The 10750-nt window shown below is 33.5% G+C and overlaps 2 protein-coding genes across 2 annotated transcripts; both read left to right on the forward strand.

The window, feature by feature from the left end:
• The first annotated feature begins 1001 nt into the window (after positions 1 to 1001).
• On the forward strand, positions 1002 to 2241 carry LOC133298418 (uncharacterized). Its single transcript, XM_061497690.1, has 4 exons — positions 1002 to 1213; positions 1303 to 1482; positions 1583 to 1698; positions 1849 to 2241. The coding sequence occupies exons 1-4, from the start codon at positions 1060 to 1062 to the stop codon at positions 1852 to 1854; spliced, it is 456 nt and encodes a 151-aa protein (XP_061353674.1). The 5' UTR covers positions 1002 to 1059; the 3' UTR covers positions 1855 to 2241.
• Positions 2242 to 8910: 6669 nt separating this feature from the next.
• LOC133298416 (uncharacterized) lies at positions 8911 to 9799 on the forward strand. Its single transcript, XM_061497689.1, has 4 exons — positions 8911 to 9064; positions 9154 to 9333; positions 9434 to 9549; positions 9700 to 9799. Exons 1-4 carry the CDS (start codon positions 8911 to 8913, stop codon positions 9703 to 9705), a joined length of 456 nt encoding a protein of 151 aa, XP_061353673.1. The 3' UTR covers positions 9706 to 9799.
• Positions 9800 to 10750: the final 951 nt, after the last annotated feature.

The raw sequence follows: 10750 nt of genomic DNA on the forward strand, positions 1-10750 counted from the left end.
TGCCTATAAAAACTTGTTACTCCCGTTGCCTTCTTTATGCTTCACCCCTTTACATGTTCTCTCTTCCTCCTTTACACACTCTTTAATTTTCATTCTCTACATCTCTACTAGCTTCTTTCACTTTCAGGTTAGCTTTAGAACCCCTTCTTCTCCCTGTCCCAATATGTATATAATTTTTTTTTTTGGAATTAACTATTCTGTCATGTGTCATCCCATGCATGCATCATGCTACTATCACTTGGTTTGGTAACATTTGTGTATCTTTGGATAGTGATATCAATCAATTGTGCATATCGTCTTTATTTTCGTGCAAGAGCTAGTTTATCTCATAGGAATTCACGCTTATATTGTTTATTTTCGTGCAAGAAAAAAATTTGAATTTCATGATTGGTGTTTTGATAAAACTACAATTTTTTGCCACAAAGCAAACACACACAGAGAGGGTGGAACACAAGTAGCAACATCCATGAGTAAGCACCCTGACCCCACTCCAATCCGTTTCTTCAAGATTATTCCTGGAACAAGTCTTCAAGAAGGAAAGCTGGTAAACGTCCTTTCCTTCATCTCCTTTTTTCTCTCCGTGTATTTTCATTATTTTATTTTTTTGGATTTTTATTGTCAGGTACATTTGAATTTCTGTGTTATATATGCCTGTGAGTTTCATTATGCATGCTAACAGAAAGTTCTTTGCAGAGGATCCCAAAAAAATTCATTAGGAAATATGGTGGTGACATGTCAAACCCAATGTTTCTTAAGCCTCCAGATGGCACTAAATGGGAAGTATTTTGGACTGAAAATGATGGTGATATTTGGCTTCAAAGGGGTTGGATAGAATTTGCCACATATTACTCCCTGGATCATGGTCATTTGCTGTTGTTTGAATACAAGCAAACTTGTAATTTTGAGGTACACATATTTGACAAGAGTACCCTTGAAATAGATTATCCTTTGGATGTCCATCAAGATGCACAGGACAACCTTGACCAGACTAGTGATGATGAGTCAATTAAAATTTTGGATACGGTACCACCACGCCATAAGACTAGACAAAAATCACCAATGCCTTCTCCTCAACCACGTAAAAAATCAAGATCTGACACAAGTGGAGGTGTGGAGAGAAGATCCACTGAGCAAAATCTGCCCCATCATGCCCAAACTGAAGGCACAAACTTTGAGAAGTCTAAGTTTGCATCTGTAAAGAAAGAATCGGATGGTATGTTTCTCGTGATTGGATTATCCTTTTCATTTCATTTCATGTATTTCACGAATTACTCATACTTAACAAGAGTACCCTTGTAATAGGATTTCCTTTCCGTGGCACTCAATATGGGCAACCACCATGCCAGAACACTAGACTGAAATCACCAGTGGCTTGTCCTCAATCACGTAACAAATTGAAAACTAGCACAAGATCAGGTGATCGGTCTCAAGGGACAAACTTTGGTAAATCTAAAATGGCAGCTGTCAAGAAAGAATTGGATGGTATGTATTTCATGATCGGATTATCCTTTTATTTTAATGGATTCTTTTGAGTATTTGAGTTCAAATTTTCATAACTTTCACCCATGTTCAATTTTTTCAGAGGATGTGGATGGTACCTCCCCCAACACAAATGGAGCTCTGAAAGAAGCTGATAAATTTGCCTCAGAAAATCCCTTTTTCACAGTCAAAGTGAGGCCGGGAATTCAATCTAGACCGGTGAGGTTTTAGTTAAGAAGCAAATTAAACACATGTATCTGTATGGGAACTTTATTCCATATATGCATGCATCAAAAATGCAGTTATTGTTATACTCTCATTAAATATTAGGCTGTGATCTAACGGTGATGAAAATTTAACTTGATGCAGTCGTAAGAGAGTACTTCGATAACAAGACACAGATTGTGAAGTTACGGTGTGGAAAGAAAGTGTGGCCTATCAAGTTCCTATGTTATCCACACAACTCTGCCTCCTTTTTTTCTGGAGGTTGGTTCCAATTTGTAAAAGAATGTAAATTGGTAGTTGGAGATGTTTGTGTGTTTGAGCTCATCAACAGAGAAGATGCAGTGTTTGATGTTCACATTTTCAGACGCCACACTTAGACAATGTAATTGGAGCCGTTGGTACTCTTACTCTAAAGATGTATCACTCATTTTATTGTAGTTAAGAAATCTTAGGACTTAGGAGGCTTTTCTACCGAAGCATATGATTACATTATGAGGAACAATATTCCCTTCATGTTATTTTTGGATAAATTTTAAAGTACGTTTTCTTAGCATTTAATATTTCTTGGATACAAAATTAAAAATAAAAAAAAATTAAAAAAAAAATCAAAAGTTGCGGGAAAGAAGTAGAAGGAAAGTCGGTTTTTTCACCCTTTTGCTCCTTATTAATTAATTAATAATCATTTTGCCCCTGATTCAAAACTATCTACGAATCTGCCCCTCTTTAATCGACTACCTTGCATTTTTAGTCGATTAAATGGTCAAAACAGGCAAAAATGGCTGTTGGGAGATTTAATCGACTAAATCTCTCTATTTAATAGACTAAATCTCCCAACAGACAACAAAGGAAAACAAGTCAGTATGATTTTTTAATCGATTAAGTAGGGAGATTTAGTCGATTAAATCTCCCAACAACCATTTAGTCGATTAAAAATTCAAGTTAGTCGATTAAAGAGGGGCAGATTGGTAGATAATTTCAAATCAGGAGCAAAATGGTTATTAATTAATTAATGAGGTGCAAAATGGTCAAATAGCCAGGAAAGTCTGTGAGAGTGAAAATTGAATATTGGACGTGTTTTAAGATAACTTATGCAAGATACTCAGCTCTTATTATTGTATTAAAAAAAAAATATGGGACACAAAATAAAAGAAAAAAAGATATTTTCTGTTGAATTAATAATGTCTAAAATATTAGTTTAAAACTTGTTTTTTTTTTTTTTGTAAACAAAACTGGTATTAAATATGTTGATGTCATATTTTTAAATCTAATTCTCTAAAAATAATTCCACAAGTCTTTGAAGAATTTATACCTTTACACATTGTAAATCTTCAATAATTTAAGATAAATTAAAAAAATATAAAAATTAAATGTAAAATAACGTGAATTGAAAATTAAAAAAATAAATTTTAATGTATATGCATGATTGGATGCACTGTACAAGTTGAATACATGCATTAGTATTTTATCAAAATATTTATGTATTTTTTTTAATTCCTTTACTTAATTTCATGGAATGTTTTTAGAATTTTAAATTATTAATTAGAATGGTGACTTTATTATATTTGTGAATATATTTTTAAGTCTGAAATTAATTAGTTGTTTGGAAAGTGATGAGGGAGCACATTTTTTTGTTTTGTTGATACAAGTGAGAACTAAATACACAACCTAACGTGACATATCTAAACCCCTCGTTATTAGATCAATTTTAGTAGCTTAGAGAGAACATTTTCTCTGCAAGGTGAGTAGGTATCCATATTCCCTTATCGAAAAAGGGGGGAAAATATTGGAAAAAAATAATCATAAAAATATGGATAGTGATGGGTTACTTTTTGCTATAGTTTTTAAATACCAACATTATAACTTTCTAAGAGTTATAAAATTAAAAAATTTGCCAAAATATGATTTGCTTTACCTCATTACTGCACTTAATCTTAGATATTTCTTCCTGATGTGATGAGCTATATAGAACCGACATTTTAAAAAATCTTAAGGGGCGTTTGGTATAGGAGAATTTTTTTTTACTAGAAAAAAATTTGCTCGAAATATGATGGTGAGACGAATTTTTTGCCGGGTAAGTTAAAAAAATGTATATGGTAGGCTAAATTTTTCCGAAAAATTAGAATGAATTTTACTGATGTTATGTGTAAAATTTTACCACCGCGAATGATTTTTTTTTTCATTCCATCGTTGGCAAAATTCAGAGGATGATCCATGTGTAAAAAGATTAGATTGAAAAATTTCTATTCCAGACCCCTTTTAACTCTTCCTCTTACCAAACATGGGCATGTATTTTTCTTACCCTATTTTCACAGCCAATTTTTTCTTGGGTTTAGTTGATGGGTTAATGAGTCTTGGGTTTATAAAGTTTTAGGCTATGATTAGGGAAATACCCAAGTAGGTAGAGGAAAATTAATATATTGGATCGGTTTTCATCAACCCATCCAAAAACCGATCCAATCCAATTAAAATTTGCGGATTTTAATCGGCATTCGGTTTTTCGGTTTTCGGTTTATTCGGTTATCGGTTTTTCGGTTCGGTCACCGCAGTTTGAATCGGTTTGGATCGGTTGATGAACACCCCTAATTAAATCCAAGTCCCAATAAAGCAACAAATATGATTGTGTTTTGTTTGGTAAGAGAAGGAAAAAAACACATTTAACATAATTTAAGATCTAAGATTTGGGATGTGTTTTGAATGATTTAATTGTAATTATTTATTTATTTTTTAAAATTAGTTACCGTTATATTTATGTTATGAATTTTTCTTATTTTTAAGATTTTATATTTTTAAATTTTGGATAAATTTGTAATTAGTCTATAAAAGGATGTTTATGACCCTTATTTTAGAAGTTGAATTTTGTTATTTTGATAATTAAAAATTGAAAACCAGATGATTATTCTTTTATCGTATCCTTTCTTTCTGCTTAACCAACTTTTCTATATTCTTTCCGCATCAAAATATAGGCGCAGAAGAGGCGTATACTAAAATAATTTAACACATAAGCCATTAGTATTGCTCTAATGCTGAGGTGGTTTGGATAGTTTGCATTAAGTAATAGGTTCAAATTTTAGTGCTCCCATTATATTAAAAAAAAAAAAAATTTAAGACATGATTCCTCTTTTGAGTTCCATTTTCTTTGAACATTTAATCCTACCCTATGAGTAGAGTAATTGTATTTGGTTTGGAGTCGTTTAATCGTCCAGATAGGTGAGTAAGATCGGATAATTTTTTTTTGGCTAAAATATAAGTTACCCCTTTGAACTTTGACCATGTTTTAAATTACCCCATTGTACTTTTAATTGTTTCAATTAACCCCTTGTACTTTATAATTGTTTCAAATCAAAAATTATGTTAAAATTTTTACAAACTCTGTTAAACCTCCTCACATGTCCTAAGCCCCAAATCTAAAAAATTTCTTCTCTCTTTTCTTCTACGTTCTCCCATCTCTTATTATAATTTTCTTTGGATCTTTTCTCAATAGTTTGGGATGATTTCGATCTGGATCAGAGAAGATTAACGTAGAAGAATCTTCACAAAGTTTGGGATGAGATGATCTTGTTATTATTTATTCACAAAGTTTTCAGCGATGATATTTTTTTCTACGATTTGGGATGATCTTTTCTTCTCTCTTTTCTTTATCTCTTGATTATTTATTCACAAAGTTTTCAGCGATGATTGTTTTTCCTTTGTGGAAGATGTTAATTTTTTTTAAGAGAGATCTTGGGAGAACACAGAAGAAAAGAGAAATAGTAATCTTCTCCGGTCCAAATCGAAATCATACCAAACTATTGTAATAAGAGATGAGAAAACGTAGAAGAAAAAAGAGAATTTTTTTTTGAGATTTGGGGCTTAGGGCATGTGAGGAGGTTTAACAGAGTTTGTAAAATTTTTAACAGAATTGTTGATTTGAAACATTTATAAAGTACTTGGGGTTAATTGAAATAATTAAAAGTACAGGAGGTAATTTGAAACATGGTCAAAATTCAAGGAGATAACTTATATTTAAGCCTAATTATTTTGATATTCATATTTTTTGAATTTCATGACCTAATTACTTGGGGCGAGTATTACCACAGAGTCTTTCGTTTGTCCCGAGGTTTATATCAGTGTTATCAGATCTGGTTTAAACCAGCTGAGTCAATCCGAAATTCGGTGAACTGGTTATGAGTCATCTGACCGTTTCGAATCAAGTATCGAATCAACCATTTATTAGACTCGATGAAAACTGGCTTGAACCGGCTGAGTTTTATCAAAACTAGTGACCTGGTCAGGTTATCAAAATTGGTGGGTCACACAATTTTGTTAAATAAAAAATAAAAAATCAAAGTTTTCTTATCTTGTCTTAAAAAAGTGTGGAACTTCTTTCAAATTTTTTTGTAGTTTTGTTTGCTAGTAGTTTGCTCTCCTATAGTGACATCAAATTTCAGCTTCAAAGATTGAAGTAATCTGCGGAACAGTAGATTAAGAGAAGGTGACATATTGATTCCTTAGAAATTAATTTTTATGGGAAGAGTTGTTGGTAAATGTCTTATAATTATTAAATATACTTAGTTGAAGATATTTGATAGAGAAATTATATGTGATTACCTGATATTTGAATTTTTTTTCTTTTATGTTTATTTCTTTTATAATATACTATTTGTGGTTACCATATATAACTTTCTTTCATACCTACAAAATTATATATGTTTGCAGCCTTGTATAATAATTTTTTACATGTATTTAAGTATTTTTATGTATAAAATATAGGTTTTTATATACTAACCCGGATCATATGATTCAATCGATGATCCATCGACCGGGTCAATGACCGAGTCGCGTATGATATATTTTTAGTTGAGCCAATCCTTAGTTTGCTCTTATTTTTATTTTTATTTTTATTTTTAACATAAAATAATATAAATTTTTTTCGTCATGCAACGTTAGATCAACGACAAGCTGTTGCAATTACGGCAAGTATACCGATTGTAAGAACCCGCACCGATAATTAAGGAAGTTAATTAATTAATTATGTGAAATTAGAAAACAATTCCATAATTGACCCTAATAATTATTACGAGGCTTTAATAATTATAGTAAGTGAGTAATAATGCTGAAAGTCGCTTTTCTGACGAAAAATGCAGATGCCGATTCTGCTACTCGGTATAAATGCGTACCGATGAAGTATCTCGGAAAATTATAATAAGTGCATGAATATTCCTAGAATAATATGCAGGACTGTGATTTCAAGTTTCAAGTTAAAATAATGGGAGCTGGTGCCAGAACTGATACTGGCTATGGAAAAGCGCGTACCGAAAAGGTGCTGCGAAAAATATAAGAAAAATATGTTAAATCCTGTAAAATTGAGTAGGTTCAGAATCCTGAATTTGGGATTAAAATGCTAAGCGTAGCAATTAACGTTAATACTGTGTGTTAAGGTTTAAGTGAGCTATATATATAACATTTTTGCACAAAACCCTAGGCCATATACTCTTCATACGTGACTTTGGTGGCTGACCAGCATTCCCTCATTGCTCCATTTCCTTCCTTCCTCCATTTCTTGAGCTTTGAGGAATATTCCTTCATGAAAACTTCTCCTAATCACATGTGGTGAGTGAGAGTGGGCATTGGCAGTGTGTTGGTGGCCTTGTTCTGAGTTTCCAGCCACTGTGAGTTGGTGAGGGTGCTGACCTTGTGTGGTTTGGGTGTTGGGAAGCCATGGTCATGGCATTTAGAGGTCCAAGTAGTGACCTTTGAGGTGAAAGAACCAACCTTGAGCATCATTTTCGTTTTCTTTGGGAAGTCAGAATCTTGGGAGCTGGTTGTGACCTCCAAGAGCAACCTTTTGTTCTGTTTTAAGCTTTGGGTAAGTGACTCAACTTTGATCATGTGTTTTGATGATTAAAAGAGGTGTCTTGGTATGTTTAAGGAGTTAAACAAGTAACCAACTGATATATGAAACTTGAACAGAGTAAAAATGCATGCTTTGACGTTTGGAAGTGTTAAAAATGGAACCTTGGATGAATATCTTCGCGAAATGCAGAAACTGCATTCTGTCGCGAAATATCTGGATATGGATTTCCGGATATGATATAGATATCCCGATATGTCCCCGACATATATCCGGATATTCTGGGTTTTCAAGGAACAATGGTTTACTGTTCATCCAGAACTGATGTTTGGGGTTTGTGGACCCTAGTTTGAGGAAGTTGAACTTCTATAATAATTGGACTAAGTCAAAATCAAGTGATTAAGGGCTTGTGGCTTTGTGTGAAGCCTTAAGACGTAAAACGTAAAAGAGAAGCGTTGTCTTTATGTTTATGCTTATGAGCTATGTTTATTGTTATGATTGCTGGTCCAAATCAGATTGTGATTCTGCTGTGTTTGGACTGTGAGCTTTGGTTGGACTCTTGGCTTGGATTGTTAGCTTGCAATGTAAGCTTTCGAGTCCTTGGTTTATCCATATTGTGGTTCCACCATACCCCATGGGGGAATGGTTTATATGCATGCTGTGTAACATGCTTTGGATATTTTGAAATGCTTTTGAGGTGATATGTGGAATGGCTTATAATATGTATGTGTTGTTTCCACTTAGTCGGTAAGCCTGAGTATGTAGCGTCATACAAGATGGTGAGTCCATGGGTGGGTGCAAGTAGCGTCTTGCATATTGTGTGGGTAATAGACGTATTCCTGCATTTCTCTGATCAGTAGAATAGAATTGACACACATGACATGATTATCTGTTGCATTGCACTATCTTAGAACTGATGATGATAAACTGTTTTTGAACTTATATTGCACATGTAAGTGAGCTTGGGGTGGAAGATCCTAGAGGACCCCTTGTCGTACTGAGATTTCTTGTTTAGAGATCTCACCCCATGTTTGGGGGCGCTTATTTCAGGTTCGTGTAGTTTGGGGGGTGATGCCTCTAGCGGCAGGAGGCAAAAACTTAGCTGATATTGCTGTTATATTTATGCTGACATGACTGGATTAGATGCTGTTTATGTTTTCCGTCTTATTATTATGTTGTTGATGTTGAGACTTATGTTGGGTTTGATGCCTTATTTGGGTGAGTGATATGCGTCTAACATATGGTGATTTCTAAGTAAAAGAAGCAAGGAATTAATAATAAATGTGTGAAAATAAGCTCATAAATGCAAGAAATATTGATTATTCCTTCTCAATCATTCTCCTCAACCACGCCATAAGACTAGACAAAAATCACCAATGCCTTCTCCTCAACCACGTAAAAAATCAAGATCTGACACAAGTGGAGGTGTGGAGAGAAGATCCACTGAGCAAAATCCGCCTCATCATGCCCAAACTGAAGGCACAAACTTTGAGAAGTCTAAGTTTGCATCTGTAAAGAAAGAATCGGATGGTATGTTTCTCGTGATTGGATTATCCTTTTCATTTCATTTCATGTATTTCACGAATTACTCATACTTAACAGGAGTACCGTTGTAATAGGATTTCCTTTCCGTGGCACTCAATATGGGCAACCACCATGCCAGAACACTAGACTGAAATCACCAGTGGCTTGTCCTCAATCACGTAACAAATTGAAAACTAGCACAAGATCAGGTGATCGGTCTCAAGGGACAAACTTTGGTAAATCTAAAATGGCAGCTGTCAAGAAAGAATTGGATGGTATGTATTTCATGATCGGATTATCCTTTTATTTTAATGGATTCTTTTGAGTATTTGAGTTCAAATTTTCATAACTTTCACCCATGTTCAATTTTTTCAGAGGATGTGGATGGTACCTCCCCCAACACAAATGGAGCTCTGAAAGAAGCTGATAAATTTGCCTCAGAAAATCCCTTTTTCACAGTCAAAGTGAGGCCGGGAATTCAATCTAGACCGGTGAGGTTTAAGTTAAGAAGCAAATTAAACACATGTATCTGTATGGGAACTTTATTCCATATATGCATGCATCAAAAATGCAGTTATTGTTATACTCTCATTAAATATTAGGCTGTGATCTAATGGTGATGAAAATTTAACTTGATGCAGTCGTAAGAGAGTACTTCGATAACAAGACACAGATTGTGAAGTTACGGTGTGGAAAGAAAGTGTGGCCTATCAAGTTCCTATGTTATCCACACAACTCTGCATTTTTTCCAATTTGTAAAAGAATGTAAATTGGTAGTTGGAGATGTTTGTGTGTTTGAGCTCATCAACAGAGAAGATGCAGTGTTTGATGTTCACATTTTCAGACGCCACACTTAGACAATGTAATTAGAGTCGTTGGTACTGTTACTCTAAAGATGTATCACTCATTTTATTGTAGTTAAGAAATCTTAGGACTTAGGAGGCTTTTCTACCGAAGCATATGATTACATTATGAGGAACAATATTCCCTTCATGTTATTTTTGGATAAATTTTAAAGTACGTTTTCTTAGCATTTAATATTTTTTGGATACAAAATTAAAAATAAAATAAAAATTAAAAAAAAAATCAAAAGTTGCGGGAAAGAAGTAGAAGGAAAGTCGGTTTTTTCACCCTTTTGCTCCTTATTAATTAATTAATAATCATTTTGCCCCTGATTCAAAACTATCTACCAATCTGCCCCTCTTTAATCGACTACCTTGCATTTTTAGTCGATTAAATGGTCAAAACAGGCAAAAATGGCTGTTGGGAGATTTAATCGACTAAATCTCTCTATTTAATCGACTAAGTCTCCCAACAGACAACAAAGGAAAACAAGTCAGTATGATTTTTTAATCGATTAAGTAGGGAGATTTAGTCGATTAAATCTCCCAACAACCATTTAGTCGATTAAAAATTCAAGTTAGTCGATTAAAGAGGGGCAGATTGGTAGATAATTTCAAATCAGGAGCAAAATGGTTATTAATTAATTAATGAGGTGCAAAATGGTCAAATAGCCAGGAAAGTCTGTGAGAGTGAAAATTGAATATTGGATGTGTTTTAAGATAACTTATGCAAGATACTCAGCTCTTATTATTGTATTAAAAAAAAGAAAAATATGGGACACAAAATAAAAGAAAAAAAGATATTTTCTGTTGAATTAATAATGTCTAAAATATTAGTTTAAAACTTGTA

This window comes from Gastrolobium bilobum, unplaced genomic scaffold (genome assembly GCF_033153095.1).
Source record: "Gastrolobium bilobum isolate Gb01-03AN ecotype WA unplaced genomic scaffold, APGP_CSIRO_Gbil_v1 utg342698, whole genome shotgun sequence".
In the NCBI taxonomy this organism is placed as follows: domain Eukaryota; kingdom Viridiplantae; phylum Streptophyta; class Magnoliopsida; order Fabales; family Fabaceae; genus Gastrolobium; species Gastrolobium bilobum.